Genomic DNA, 15,458 nt, shown 5'->3' on the forward strand with positions numbered 1-15,458 from the left:
CACAACCATCTATAATGAAATCTGGTGCCCTCTTCTGGCGGTTTGAGACTGGGTGGAATAAGAGAGCCAAGGTCCTACTGCATTGATGTACCTTCAATCTTTCTGCTAAGTCTGCATTCTGCTCCAGCGTCATGCACTGAGCTGTGTGGCTCAGGATGCTTGACTCCTCTGGACCCACTTCCAGTGTCAAATAGTAGATGTGTAGATTTTCAAGCTATTCTAGGAAGTGTTCCCCTGGTGCAGCTCAACAGGACTAGAGCCATCTTGGCTCAGTTTGCTTACTGGGCAGTCCTGGCAGATATCCCAAGCCCTATAGCAAACAAAGCTGTTAAGCGAGTCAGCCAAGCGTAGTGTGCCAGCCACTGATGCCCAGATTGTTTTTTAACCGATATTCGGAGAAAGGGCAGTACATTCCTGTTGGCAGCGGCCCACCTTTGTCTAGCTTGGCACGGAGATACTTTCCTCTCGTTTTAGACCACAGGGATCCTCATGCCTTGGTGGTGCTCAATCAAGACATCCTCTGCCATTAAATCTCCAGTAAACTGCAATCTGGGCCTTCAGCCTCTTCATGTCTCGGGCCCTTTCTGCCTCTGGACTCTGGCTCTAAAACACTGGGAGTTAGCTGGGCGTGGTGCACACCTTTAATCCTAGCACTCTGGAGGCAGAGGTAGGTGAATCTCTGAGTTTAGGATCAGCCTGGTATATAGCAAGTTCTAGGACAGCCAGGGCTACACAGAGAAACCCCATCTGGAAAGAAAACAGAACAAAACAAAACAAAAGCAAAAACACAATTGGGAGTGAAAAATTAAAAAAACAAAACAAAAAAAACAATACATGTATATCCATGCCTTAATCATATATAAAATAATATTTTGAATGATTAGCCACAGGTAAAGTGCAAATGCTGGTAAGCACCCCATGTGATGGGCTAGCGTGAGAGTATCCAGTAGGGTCGGACTCTGCAGGTGGGCAAGGCTGAGGCATGCTGTCTGGAGGTCTGGGAGATTGAACAGCCTTCCCCATCCCAGTTAGGCTCAGCTGTGAGCTCAGATGGTGCAGCAGGCTTCCTGGTTGCCTGGTCCCACAGTCACAGGTCTTTTTTTTTTAAGCTTGTCAGTCTTTCCACAAAGCATAATGAAGTACTGTTTGCGGACAGAGCTTTACCTTATATTAGAAACATGCCCTTCACATGTAGGCAATATTAGGTGACTGGGACTTAGTATGTTCTGATTCCAGTTTCTACGCTCACCCCCACTCCTTCATCCGTTTGACCGTTTTTTTAGAAGCACAGTTGAGGGGTTTGTTTGTATTTGGTGTCACATGGTTCTTTTCTCATTCTGCATCCCATCGCCTCTTCCCCCAGACCCTTACCACACAGCCCCGAATTGTCCTGGGCACACTCCATGCTGCTGGCTCTCACATGCTTTAGCTGGGAGTGAAAGGTAAGCTCTCAGCAGCTTTCTGCTGTTCCAGGTAACTTGGCCATCCCTTGGCTATCATGACCTTTCTTCTTTGGTCCATCACACCAGCACAACCTTGCAAAGTTTTCCCTAGCCAGGCGCGGTGGCACACACTTTTGACCCCAGCACCCAGGCGACAGAGCCACGGCAGGAAGTCAAGATCAGCCTGGTCTACATACTGAGTTCCAGATAGGTAATCCAGGGCTACATATTGAGAGCCTGTATCAAAACCTCAAAAACAAAAACACTTCACCCTTAGACCTAAGAGAACACCCAGAAGGACACGGCAGCAGAGGCTAATTGAGAACATTCTGTTACTTTCACACCATAATTTGCACTTTAAACTTTTCCCTTAAAAAAAATGACTTTTTATTAGCCAGGCGGTAGTGGTGCACACCTTCAATCCCAGCACTCTAGAGGCAGAGGCAGGTGGAGTTCTAAATTCAAGGCCAGCCTGGTCTACACAGTGAGTTCCTGGACAGCCAGGGCTACACTGTCTTGAAAAACAAAACAAAACAAAAAACCAGGACCTTTTATTTTCACTTTCAACTTGTCCTATGCCCTCAACTGACAATTTTAAAAGTCTGGATATTAAAAAAAAAAAAAATAGTGCTTTTAGGTGGCATTAGTAATTAACCCTAACAATGGCAACCTTGTTTTTTCCCCAAACCAAAATGCTAAGCCTTAGTTTATTGATCCCACACAGTGGGGGTCACAGATTCAGCAATTTTCAAGAGTCTGGTAGCACCACCCTTCTACAGAACAGGCTCCAGCATTTTCAAATGCTGTTCCCCACTAAAACCCGGGACGTGAAGCTCGTTTGTTCAGGAAGGAGACAGCTTGGTGTTCTTTGGTGCGTGCCATTCTTCCTTTCTTCTACCTGATAAACATCCCTCCAGGGCCTCTCACCTGGGCACAGTGCTGGGCACCAGTGTTTTAAAATACATGGGGGTGGGGGTGGGGAGAAGAAACCAAAGAACAAAGAAATGTTTCTTTTAAACTCTGACTCGACAAGGACCTGCCTTCAAATACATTCTAAGGGAATGACCTTGCTTTCCAGGTCTGAGGTCCACTGTCAGCAGATTTCCTCTAGTCAGATGTCTCCAGCTCCCTCCTCCATCTTTGCTCCCAGGTACCCAGCACAGGCAGAGAAGATGCTGCCCGTGTCTCCTTCTCTGGCCACAGTCTCTACCTCAGTTCACACCCGGCATCGGGTCCCACCTGCCTTTCCCTCCTTCTCAGCCCTTAACTCACAGTCTGTGGTCTAGGAGGCAGATCTTACCATTTCACTGTCCTCCACAGACTGAGTGTGTGAGACTGGTGGTGTAGCTGAGGACACCAATCTTCCCGCCTAAACCAGGCAGATTCGCGGCCTGGGAGGCGCCCCTCCAGGAAGCCAGCGGCCCTCAGCCCTCAGGATCAGGACTTTCAGGCTGCAAAAAATTCTAAATCTTCCAGCTCCAGCAGAGAATCAGCTATTGCAGCTGCCACTTCCTGTGAGCCTCTCTCACACCCAGACACCGCGCACCCACTGTCACCTTTAACGTCACCCCACAGACGAGGAAGGAGCGGCCACGGCCGAAAATATTTCCCAGGGGGTCGCTGTTCGCCTCAAGTTGCAAGGCCAGACAGGTCCCTCTCCCGCCTGGCCTGCCGTGGCACCCAGCAGAAAAACTGACCCCTACTCCGTGCCCACAGGGTGAGGTCTACTACAAACTGAAATGCTCCAGCAAGGAGGCTGTTTTGACTTCTGATTTGGAGGGGAACAGAGGCTGCCGCCCCTGACGGCAGCAGTTTCCGGTCTGTCGCCCGCCCGCTTGTGTCTGGGGATGGTGGGCTCACAGAGGATCTTGGGAAAACTCTTACCTCAGTTATTTGAGGCTCTCTTACGATTGCATTCCAGCTACCAAACCCTGCTAGCTGGTGCTGTCTGAAGGAGAGACTGTCATTTGCAGAACTGGACTGACCACAGACTGATACTGTAGGAGGAAGTGGGTTGAGGAAAGTCCGTAACGCCGGCGCGCGCTGGTGTTTGCCGTGAGTGGAAGGAGTCGCGCGCTCCGGTGTTTGCTTATTGTCGCTGTGAATGGAGGGAGGCCCGCGTGTTCGTGCGTTTCCTGGGGGCTGTCTCGGGCCTGAGCTCCGCTCTGTGGGTGCGGGCCGCCCCCGCCGCGTGCCTGTTGCGGGCAGGGGTGCGTACTTACGGGTCTTCGAAGGGAAGAGCCTATCGTCCGGCCCGTCCATCGCCGGGCGCGGAGAAGGAACAAGGAAGGAAGGCGAGAGGCGGGAAAGGTGGGGATCTCCGCTTGGCCGAGTCCTCATTGCCGAGTCATCCTCGCCCTGTGGACAGAGTCAGCAGTTCCTTGAGGGCGGTGGGTGGCGCAGCTTCCGGGGCTTCCTCTTCGGTGGAGTTCACCGGGTGCAGACCTGGCTCTCTTCAGGGACACAGGGTGAGCTCAGAGGCCAACTCCCCAGGTCATCCCAGCCAAGCCCCGAGGCCAGCCATGCCAACACAGATCAGAACCGCTGTTCTACACGTGTGGGGCAGACCTACACTAACTCAGCCTTCCTGTCGCCTTTTTCTTTTCTAGGGGTCATGACCGTGGGCTTCATTAAGGTAAGGTCCCGCTGACCATCAGGGCTCTCCTACACTTACGCCCTACTGAGGCCGTCAGACTGCCAGCAGCAGCTCCGAAGCCTAGCAGAGCCTGGTTGGCTCCAGCTTCTCAGGATGAGTCTGTAGAGGCCCTGATCATCACGAACCAAGCTACTTCCGGGGTGGGTGAACAGACTCTGGGTAAGCCATCTAGAGCCCCTTTCTGTAGTTTGGGGACAACAGAGTTTGGAGGCACAGAGTCGGGGTGGGAGGTGGGGGGCGGGGCAGCATCTGCATCAGGCCTGTTTCCTCCATTTCTTCCCCAACGCACGAGGTCACTGCTTTAAATGCCTACTTTCTTTTGTTCTGCTTGATTTTTGAGGCAGAATCTGGTGGGTCTGCAACTCTCCTTGTAGACCAGGCTGGCCTCAAACTCAGAGTTGCACCTGTCTCTGCCTCCCGGGTGCTGGGATTAAATGCTTGTGCCACCACTGCGCTGCTCCAAATCTCTTATTTTTAAGTGATCAGTTCGGATAAAAGAGGCGGAAGAAAGTGGAAGAGAACTTTTGCCTCATCTCAATAATGTTAAAAAAAATAGCAAGGTGAGCAAAACACATCAGGCCTTATTCTAGGTACTGGCCATGACCATGGCCTCTCTCTCTGTCTGTCTTTCCCTCTCTTCCTCCTCCTCCTCCTTCTTCTTAAGAGTTATTTATTATGTATGCAATGTTCTATCTGCATGTATACCTACAAGTCAGAAGAGGGCACCAGATCTCATTAGAGATGGTTGTGAACCACCATGTGGTTGCTGGGAATTGAACTCAGGACCTCTTGAAGAGCAGCCAGTGCTCTTAACCTCTGAGCCAACTCTCCATCCCCCCTCCTCCTTCTTCTTTAAGGTAATTAGCTAAATTAGTGGCTGGCTATACTAACTCTAAGGAACGTGAAATGGTTAGGGAGTCCCTGGGCCAGGATATTCTAATGCCTTTATGAGACAAATCACAGAGTATACAGATAGCAGTCTTTACTGAATCAAAAATAAACATAATCAGGACTGGTACAGAGGAGGAGCCAGGCCAGTCTGAGACGCAATTAAGAGGCACCTAAGAATTTTAACTTTCTGATGCATGACAGGTCAACTAGGAGGCAGGAAGATGGAGCTGGGAGTCAATCCAGAGAGTAACATGTACTCCAAGAACACAGGAACCTGGAAACCAGACTTGGAGTATCAGAGCTGTGGGGGAGCAGAAAGAAGGGGCTGTCAAGGGGGGAATGAGTAGGGTCACTTCTCAGTAGCTAGTTCATGTGGCATACCCACTCCAAGAATTATCTCTTTTCCTTTTAAGCAGAGTCCCGCTACGGAACGCTGGCTGGCCTGGTATTCTCATGTAGGTCAGACTGGCCTTGAACTCATTACAATCTTCTTCCCTTGGCTTCCTAAATACTGATGTTACCGTGCCTGCCTTGCTATGACATCTATTGGGACTAAGCGTTGAACCTGAGGTCACACGCCGGGCAAGCATTCTACCACTGAGCTGCATTCCCTGCTCTTCTACTTCTTATTTTGAGACAGGTTCTCACTAAGCTGTCCGAGCTGACTTTGAACTACAGTTCCGTGCTACCAAGCCTGACTTCTTAGCCTCATCATCTGTCCTGTTTTCCCACTTCTCGCCCAGACGTGGGAAAAGAGAACACTTTATCTTCCGTAGCAGACTCAGACATGGCAGTGCGGTGCTGGGGAATGGAAATTAACGCCCAGTGTTGGGAAGAGCCAGGAACAATCCCTGGCCTTGTTGGTACAGTAGGTAGTGAGGCAATCTCACAAAAGAGAACTTGTACCTGGGTCCGTGGTGGTTGCAGCAGCTCTGCTCTGCATATTGCCACACGAGGAGATACAGTCCCACCAGATACTTCAGGGGGGAAAAGGTTGCAGATAAAGAGTCTATGATGTATAACCTGGTTTTTAAACAGTGGCTCAAAACATACATGCACAAATCACAAAGCAGCAAACGCAGGCGAAAACCAAACACTCTGTTTGGTTGCGGATACAGTTTTGTGTGTGTTGGGACAGTGGTTCTGACTGTGCAGACCCGGATCACACTAGAGAGGTGGAGAGAGGGAAGGCAAGCATCGGGGCCGTGGAGCCACAAAACAGCCCTTCACAGAAGATTCTGAGACCGTTCTCTACTCACTGTTTTTCTTCTAGCTAGAGTGAGACCACATAATGGTTTCCTAGGTAACGTACAGAGTGGCACTGACAGCCTGGAATCCCACGTGCTTCTACAATACAGCATCAGTTTAATAGGTGAGTTTGAGCCTGATGTCTCAGGGTCTTAACAGTGCAGGAGTGAATGCTGACCTGGTGCTACCTCCCAAATCGTGGCAACATTTACTCTTCTATCCAATACTCAGGGTCCTTAATAAGTTCTCATTTGTAACACACTAAAAGCAGGGTTCTTTAAGCCCATGTGTTAATCATGTGTTAATCAATTTTATGTGTGGCGATTTGGGTAACTGAGTTCTTGTAACACCAATATAGTGATCTGGTCATTGATCTTGTGGCTTTTAATTTTCACAGCAGGGCAGACTTAGTGACTTAGCTTTAAGTCAATGCTTGGGTTTACACATATTACTCTTTGCAGATGAACCTAAATCTTTGCTTCCTGATGCACAGTGGGCTGGGGCAGAGGATCATTTGAATTCAAGAGTTCTTGGGTAGCGGGGGCTGGAGGAAGAGATGGTTCAGTGATTAAAAGCACTTTCTGCTCTTGCAGAGGACCAGGGTTCGATTCCTAGCACATGATAACCCACAACTGGTTATAGCTCCAGTTCCCAGGGAATGGATTCCCTTTTCTGGACTATGTGACCACCAAAAAAAACACATGGTGTATACATGCAGGCAAAACATTCATACATGCAAAATACAAGTTAAACGAACAAGAAGACTTCCCGGCTAGGTTGGGCATTATGACCCTGTCTCAAAAACAAAACAAAACAACAATCTTTACGTCTTTTGTGAAGGAATAACAATAACAGAACACTGTTAGGACAGGTGTGAGCTCCCTACTTGTTGAGTAAACTTGACCCTGGAGCATCTCTGGGCCTGGCACATTCTGTTTTGAGAGGTTGTGAATGATTAATTCAGTTTATTTCATAGGTAATAGCTGATTCCAATTACTATTTCAGCTTCTATACTGTCTTTCAAGGTAAGCAATCTTTGTGTGTGTGTGTGTATAGATCATCCTCACGTTGCTTTATTATTCTTCTAATGTGTATCAGAGAGGTAGTAATGCCCCTCTGTCTGATTAGTAATCTATAACTTTTCTCTTTCTGATATACCATTATGTTTTTGTTAAATTTTTATTATGTATAAGGGCAGATATGTTGTCACATGGCCTATCTGATTTCTTTTATAAACTATCAACTTGTGTACTTTGTTATTTTTCTATTTCATCTCAGACTTAATAAATATTAACCAGTTGGCCTGTTGTATATGCTGAGAATATTCCTTTCCAGATTTTTTTCTTTCTAATCTCATGTTTGCATTGTTTTCACAAATAAGTTGTAAAGTATTCCACTGTTTTACTTTCTTCTTTCACTATTATTAAGTAGGACTTAGTATTTATTGAGCACTAACTGTATATCAAATAATATTTCTAGTGATTTACTTGTATCATCTAGATTCTATCTCAAGGCACTTATTTCTGTTTTATGGATCAGAAAAGCAAAACACAAGTCAGCCAAAGATCGTGGTTAAGAAACCCTGGAGGGGTGGCCAGGATTGGCAATGAGTTATTCTGGTGCTGGGGACCCTGCCCCTGATGGCCACTGCTTGCTGGCAAAGTGATCTTGTGAGCCCTGTGTTAACCCTTCCTTAGACCCACACACCTCAGCATAAATATGCTCACAATCATTCTGTATCCAAAATGTTAAGATTTTCTCTTTTGATATTTTAAAAAAGTTAATTGGGAACTAGACTTGATAAGTTACCTTGTTAGACTGCTCTAACAGAACAGTGGGCTGACAGAATATTGGAAAGTATGGAGGAATTATAAAGGGATTTAAGAAAACCCAAGCAGACTTGAAAGTTATTCAATTATTCATTTTATTTTATGTGTGAGTGTTCTGCCTGCATGTGCATCAGTGCAGAACATGTATGCATGTGCCTGAGGAGGTCAGAAGCGGGCATCCGGAACTGGAGTTCCTGATGGTTCTAAACCAACATGTGGGTGCAGGAATTGAACCCTGGTCCTCTGCAAGAGCAGCAAGTGCTCTTAACCACCAAACCATCTCTCCAGCCCTCTAACCCCTCTTTCTTTTTTCCTTTTTTGTGACAGGGTTTCTCTGTGTAGCCTTGGCTGTCCAGGCTGGCCTTGAACTCGCAGAGATTCGCCTGCCTCTGCCTCCCCAAGTGCTGGGATCACAGGCCTGAGCTACCATGACCAGCACTCTTCAGTCCCTTAAGCGGACATTTGAAGGGCAATCTCTGATTGAGTAGTCCTTGAGCCAGAGTGTTTTGAACTGTACTTTTCAAGTTTTTGGCAAATTTACATTCCCATAATAAGATATGCTGGAAGACAGCACTTGAGTATAAATAAGAAATTCATATGTGTGTTATAGCCATAGCCTAAAGGTAATTTCATACAATATTTTCAATGATTTTGTGCAAGCAGCAGCAAATTATGCAGAATTGGCTTGTCTACTGTAATGTTGAATTGGCACGCAAAAGAGTGCTGGAGTTTTGAATTAGCGATTGCTTAATCTGTACCATCAACTTCCAGAAAAGAAGGAAATGAGTAAAACAAAACCAAACCTAACTGTAAGTTGCATGTTTAGTTACTATACACATAGGCATAGTGAACAGTGACTGTTTAAACACACACACACACACACACACACACACACACACACACACACACACCATGCTAAAAATGGAATGGAAAGAGAAACAGAGAATGGAAAAAATGAGAACAGGCAACCTTGTGTGGTGATGAACACCTATAATCCCAGCACTTGGGTGGTAGAGACAATAGAATTTACAAGTTCAAGGTTATTTTCAGTTATAAAACAGGTTTGAGGGTAGCCTGGGCTACATGAGACCCTGCCTCAAAATAAATGAAGCATCCCAGTTGATTCTCGTGGGACGAGGTCTATTTTCTTAGCCCTCTGTGCCTTGCCTCGGGATCTGATCCTAGACTGCAGACCTTGTCTGGGCTCTCACGGTAGCCTGTCACCCGAGGTAACTAAACTTCAAGTATGATGTGCCTCTGCCATCCTAGCAGGCTCAGAGGGGGTCACCACCTCTGCGTGATTTAGAAAGACATCAGAGGAGGAAAGGCAGATGGGACGGGAAGAGAAACAAACTCAGAGCATCCATCAGACCTGTGATGAGCGATCGTGATGACAACATGAGAACAAAAGTTTCCTTGTTTTATGATCCTCATTGGCCTTGCCCGGGACAAAGCTCCACCTTTTAGAGATCTTTCTCAAGACCATCTGCAGAAGACTGAAGCAGGCTTTCTCTTACAGGAACACAGTCTTCATTTTTGAAGTTAAATATAGAACATTAATAAATAATTCACAGCACTCGAGATGAATTCAGTAACTTTAAACGGAATTTTCAAGCAGGGCAAATGGCCAGCATTGTTTCCAAACACAGCTTCATTTCCTGTCTGATTTTTGCCACAGGGCCACCTTCCTCGTTCCTCGTCCTCAATGAAAACCCTGGCCATACAGGGCTGCTTCTCTTGTGTAAGCTCCGTTCTTTAAATAGTACACAGAACTCCTGTGCCAGGGAGACCTCCTCCTTCTTGGCAGCGCATCTGAGATACTTCAGCAGAGACCTCTGTTTCGGGGTTCCCAGAAGAGCAGGAAACCTTAATATTCTGAGAGTCTAATTGTTGAGTCTAAGCAGTCTGCCTAAAACAAATGGTTTTATTTGCTTTGTCGAGGTTTGTCTTGCGCTAAGTAGAGATCCAGGGCCATTTATGGTTCTACACTAGTTCTGGTGCGTGTGCAGGAGCCCATGCTCACCCACACAGGCCCTGGGGAGACATGACTATGTTAGCAGTAAGGTCTGGGGGCAACAGGAAAGCGACAGTCTACTGCAAGCAAGAAGGACCCTCAGTGACCCGACTGAGGACTCACACCAGAGTTTCACACCCATTAGGCAGGTTCTGTATGCCTGAGCTTCTTTCTTTGCCCTACTGTCCTCCCTTTTTACATCTGGTGTTTGAGAAAGGTCTCCCTGTGCAGCTATAGCTGACTTTGAATTTGGTAACCTCCTGCCTTGGCTTGGCTTTCCTTATAATTATAGGATTATAGGTCTGGCTTGCAGGGGAGTTTTTGTTTGTTTATTTGTTTGTGGTGTTTTGTTTTGTTTGGGTTTTGGTTTTTTGAGACAGGGTTTCTCTATGTAGCCTTGTCTGTCCAGGACTCACTTTGTAGACCAGGCGTGCCTCGAACTCACAGCAGTCTGCCTGCCTCTGCCTCCCACAGTACTGGGATTACAGGTGTTAGCCACTATACCCAGCTTTGCAAGAAATTTAACACAACATGGCCATATGTCCCTACAAGAGGTAGGGCACTGCGTAAGTCACTCAGTCCTAAGAGGAGGGCAAGGCGGGGTCCCAGCAGAGGGAAGACTGAGCCATGAGCTGTAAGGCTAACCCTTGGGAGAGTCTGGCTGCTTCATGTGGTAGTGTGCACTTCTCAGTCTGCAGTTTATGTTTATAAAGAGCAATGTGTTCGGCTGCTGTGGGCCAGGTCTATCTGTGTCTGTAAGGAAGGTCAGAAACGCCCACATGTAAAAGCCACGTTATTCTTAATCTTCAGTTTTGAGGGTCTGCTAATATTGTAGATCTTCTAGTTACTGTGATAGTAATACATACACCTGATGGGTGACAGTGACCTGATGTGGGCTGGTGACAGTGGGGTGGGGGAGAATGACACAGTGACGATGGCTGGAGAAGAGGCCCAGGGCATGCAGGGAAATAAATACATGTTCTCTAGTGTCCTGTTCCCGGCACCGCAACAGGGATGGGGCAGGTGGATGCCTGGGTATAAAGTACGGCTCCCGCTTTCATTTCTCTGGGAACTGAGCCAATTGCTTAACCTTCTTGAGCTTTTATCTATCAAACCGAAAGAGTCTCCTTCTGGAAGCTGTTAAGACTAAACAAGGACAAGTTTAAGGGGTCAGACCTCGACTCAGACTTATCTGCTGATCACCACCCCCTTGCGTAAGTGCTGAGAGCAAGGAGATAAATCAGACAGCTCTGGGGACAGTCTGTAAGCCAGGAGAGACATGCAAAACCAGGAGACACCAGAAGCAGCACTGAAGTGTAAGCAAGTCTCAGGGGTCAAGGTAGCCCCAAAGCAGGCAAGTCTCTTGCAAATGAGTAGTAGATCGGGAGAAGAGGAACAGACACCGGAGCTGGCTGAATTGAACTGTATCTGGCTTTACCCATGAACACTCATCTCTCTGAGCTTCAGTCTCATCAGCTGGGTATGACAGCAGTCCCCATCTCAAGGAACATTTCTGAGGATTGAATGGAGTCCAGTATGAAAAATGTTCAAAAATTCTTGTGCCCACAGCACTGGGGCCACACACATTGTCCCAGTGGAGAGCCCTGGGTCAGGCACCTCTGCAGGACTTGGTGACATCAGTACAGGTCGCTGCTAGTTAGTACCAGAATCTACATGAGGGTGAAGGATGACAATTCTGTGCTGCAAAGTCAAAACCGAACTTTGTATTCATCCAACCCGCCTTCCGCTAAAACTTATCACTGGGGCTTTCTGTATGAAGTAGGGACTGCAGGGAATTTTCCTGAAGAAAATTTTGAGGGACAATGAGTTCAGACCTAAAAGACCCAGTTCCACAGAGCTAAGCAGTGTGCATATGCATGTAATCTCACAGTTGCTCACTGAGCAGCTCTGTCTCCTCTCAACAGCTAAGCTAAACAATTCCTTCATTTCACTCCCGCAAGTACTGTTTTTCAACAGTGTATTTCATTAAGTTTCATATCACAGGAAAGTGAAAGAAAAAAAAAGTCTGGCTCAGCACCAGCTCACAACCGCCTGTAACACCAGCTAGAGGCTATCCAATGCCTCTGGCCTCCTCAGGCACTACGTGTGTGGTGTGTGTGTGTGTGCATGCACACACATGCACTCACTCACACACACACACACACACCAACATATATTCACAAGCATACACTGACACTTAAAATTTTGAAGTTTTTTTTTTTTGTCATTAGCAAACCATTACTGTCTACTGCAGGCTAGACATAAAGCAAACTGGATCTATGTGAAACGAGATGGCAGCCATTCACAGTGAGCTGGAGTGAGGGAGACCCTTCTTACAGCGGTTAAATGGTGTCCACCAGGGGTGAGCTAGGCAGGACAAGGGAAGCCAGCACGCCTGTGTTAAGCTTTGTGCTGGCTGCTTCATGCAGCATCTTGAGGGTCAGTTCCAGGACATGGCAGTGATGTGAACTGGCAATGAAAAAGGCAGGTTCTCATAATATCCCCAGAACCCCAAACAAACGAACACCCTAAAATTTTTAAAGCACTCATGCTCAGGCCCAGGAATGTTGCTTTAGTCAGTTCCTGGGGTTGGAAGCAAGGGATACAACTTGATGAAGTTCCAAGCTTAGTCTACTCTGCACCCCAGCTGAGAGCCCCTGCTGTGGGGTGAGGATCAGGTGGTGACTCTTAGCTAGTCCTGTTGGCCGAGAGAGGCAGGCCTAGGGGAAACAGCTTTGTCTAGCTTGGCCTACAGTGGGAGTACTGGGTTGTGGGTATGTAACCTGCCTGAGGAAGATTAAGGTAAGGCTTGAGAGAGAAAGTCCTCCAATGTCCCTTAGCAGAGTTGCTGAATGCTAATGCTGGAATCCAGATCTAAGGAGCAATCAAGAGATTTTGGTAAAAATTGTGTCTGGGGATTATTAACTAGATTATGGCACTGGTAGAATATAAAAGGGTAGAATGAACCGGAAAGCAGCGGATTGCTCCTGGTAAGACTGTTTACATTTGGCTGCATCTGTCAGGGGCACAGTCCTTGTGCTACCTCTGTGCCACAGGGGTGCCAGCCCTGCCACGTGCAGAGCAGCAGCCATGAGTTCACATCACTCTCCTTGTTGGGGAAGGGTACAGGCATCTCAGATTCAGGAACTGAGCCTATCAAGGGGCACACAGAGGAAGTCTAGGACATTCCTGTCATCCTTGGTGTGCAGGGAGCTAAAAGGAGGAAGTCCTCAAAGGGCACCAGAGTTAAAGTGTGGAAGTGGAAGGCAGGAGGAAGTAGGTCAGAACGGACAGGACTAGGGAGAGTCTGTTCCTGCTCTGGAGACTGAGACCCAGAGATGGACACTCCTTCACTTGTTCCCTTAAAAAAAAAAGTTAACATGTATATGAACGTGTGTATGTGTGTGTGCACATAGCTGTACATGAGAAAGCACGCGTGCACAACATACGCTGAAATGCCCTCAGGGACCATGAGAGCACTGGGTCCTTGGAGATGGAGTTGAAAGCCCCTCTCTAGTCCCCAGGTCTGGGATCTGGTCTTCTCCCCCACGTGATCAGTGAGCACCTTCAACCACCCAACCATCTCTCCAGCTCTGTAACTTGTTTCCTGTACAAACCCATCACTACTCAGGTAAAAAATACGGTAGGATTAACAGGATAATGGAATTTTACTAGTTCAAATTAGTTCCTTTTCTTTTTCTTTCTTTTTTTTTTTTTTGCTGCCACTGGCAGATTGAACTCAAGGCCATATGTGTGTTAGTCAAGAACTGTCACTGAGCTACATCCCTTGATGGTCATTTTTAGTTTTCAGATGGAAGTTCCGACTCAGAATTACATGAATTAATACACCTCCAACCATTTCGTAAATATTAAGAATGTGTATGAAAAAAATACTGGGTTTTTTTCGGAACCAAATGCTTTTTTTTTCCCTTTGTAGAGTTTAATAAATAAAAATTTGAGGGGCTGGAGAGATAGCTCAGTGGTTAAGAGCACTGACTGCTCTTCCAGAGGACCCGGGTTCAATTCAGCACCCACGTGGCAATGCACAAGGATCTGACACCCTCATACAAAACTACATGTAGGCAAAACATCAATGCACATGAAATAAAAATAACTTATTTTTTTTAAAAGACAGGGTTTAACAAACAAACAAACAAACAAAAACTTGAGAAAATGACACTGGACATATTTCCCCACGTGGAAGAGGTCCCTGAACACAATGATTTGATGTGAGTGTGGGACCTGGCAAGAAGGAGAGCAATGGGGGCCCGGGGAGGTGCTGGGTGGGCTCTTGGAACTGACCTGGGCTCAGCCTACATCAGCAGGAAGGAACCGCCCCCAGGGGCTGGCTTGAACATCCCTGGAACATTTTTCTTGTTCCTGTCAAGGATGCTCTGGAGGGCTAGATGAAGTGAACAGACCCAGCTGGAGGGAGAGAAAACAAGATTCAAGGCTTTGGCTCCTAATCCACTTTCAGTAACTGTTTGCTGAAATACAAATGTGAGAGGATGACAGAGTGTCACAGAAGAATGGCTTTGAAGATAAATCCACGTTGTGCATTTGATGCTCTTGGCAGCAGAAAACCACTGTGTAGCATTATGTGGTCATTGAAAATTGAGAAAATAAATGTGTGTTCAGGATCACTCAGTTAGGCTTTTGTTTTCTTTCCTTCTTTCTCTTTAAATTGGGAGAATGCTGTTTGCCGCAGCTACTGCTTCAGCAAGGCTATGGGCTCCTCTAACAGGAGCACCGTCTAGCCGGCTGGGTTATTCACAGCACAAGGGCAGAAGAGAGTGACACGGCAGTCTGCCTTCCCTGTTTTCCAAGCCTGGGAGGGCGGTGTGGCACCATGCCCGTCCAGGTAAAGGGTTCCATGTACCTCACACAAGCCAGGCCCCTCCCGGGTCAGTGGCAGCCTAGTTTCTGATGCTCTACAAACACAATCCGTCCCTGTGGAATCATTTGCTTTGGTGACTTCTTAGTGAGATTTCCAGAGCCTGGGCTAGAACACCAAACAATGGGAAAAACAACCAACAGAGACACGTGAGAGGAATTGTGAACAAACAGCCACAGGAGACAGACAGGGCGGGAGAAGCAGAAGTTGCCACCATCCTGGAAGAGTGCACCTGTTGCTGGGGACTGGGGGTTGGTTCCCAGGATCTGCAACTCCAGCTGCAGGGGAGCGACCACTCTCTTCAGGCCTCCTTAGGCTTCCACACTCAAGTGTCCACGCAACAGAATTAAAGACAAATCTCTGTCTGCCTCAGTAAATCTGGAGAGAAGCCTACCGTGGCCTACGGAGATGAAAATGGAGAAAAACGCTGCCTAGAAAGGTAATTTCGTGACAAAGGGCGTGAGGAGCCTGGCACTTACACACA

General features: G+C 47.2%; 1 protein-coding gene across 26 annotated transcripts in view; it reads right to left on the reverse strand.

The window, feature by feature from the left end:
• The window catches only part of Pced1b (PC-esterase domain containing 1B), a 187,552-nt gene that overhangs the window by 82,362 nt on the left and 89,732 nt on the right, over positions 1 to 15,458 (reverse strand). For 10 of the 26 annotated variants that reach the window (XM_060388719.1, XM_060388721.1, XM_060388717.1 and 7 more), the window contains one exon: positions 3,665 to 3,800. The exons of 9 other annotated variants lie outside the window; for them this stretch is intronic. Coding sequence is in view for 2 of the 17 variants with exons in the window: in XM_060388716.1 (XP_060244699.1) it covers positions 2,743 to 2,745 (3 nt within the window). In the remaining 15 variants the exon portion in view is untranslated. Of the gene's footprint in view, positions 1 to 2,742; positions 3,192 to 3,326; positions 3,607 to 3,664; positions 3,801 to 14,382; positions 14,506 to 15,458 lie in introns of those variants that run through there. 7 more of the 26 variants (XM_060388736.1, XM_060388735.1, XM_021632847.2 and 4 more) reach the window with 4 other exon arrangements.

This window comes from Meriones unguiculatus, chromosome 8 (assembly GCF_030254825.1).
Source record: "Meriones unguiculatus strain TT.TT164.6M chromosome 8, Bangor_MerUng_6.1, whole genome shotgun sequence".
Classification (NCBI taxonomy): Eukaryota; Metazoa; Chordata; class Mammalia; order Rodentia; family Muridae; genus Meriones; species Meriones unguiculatus.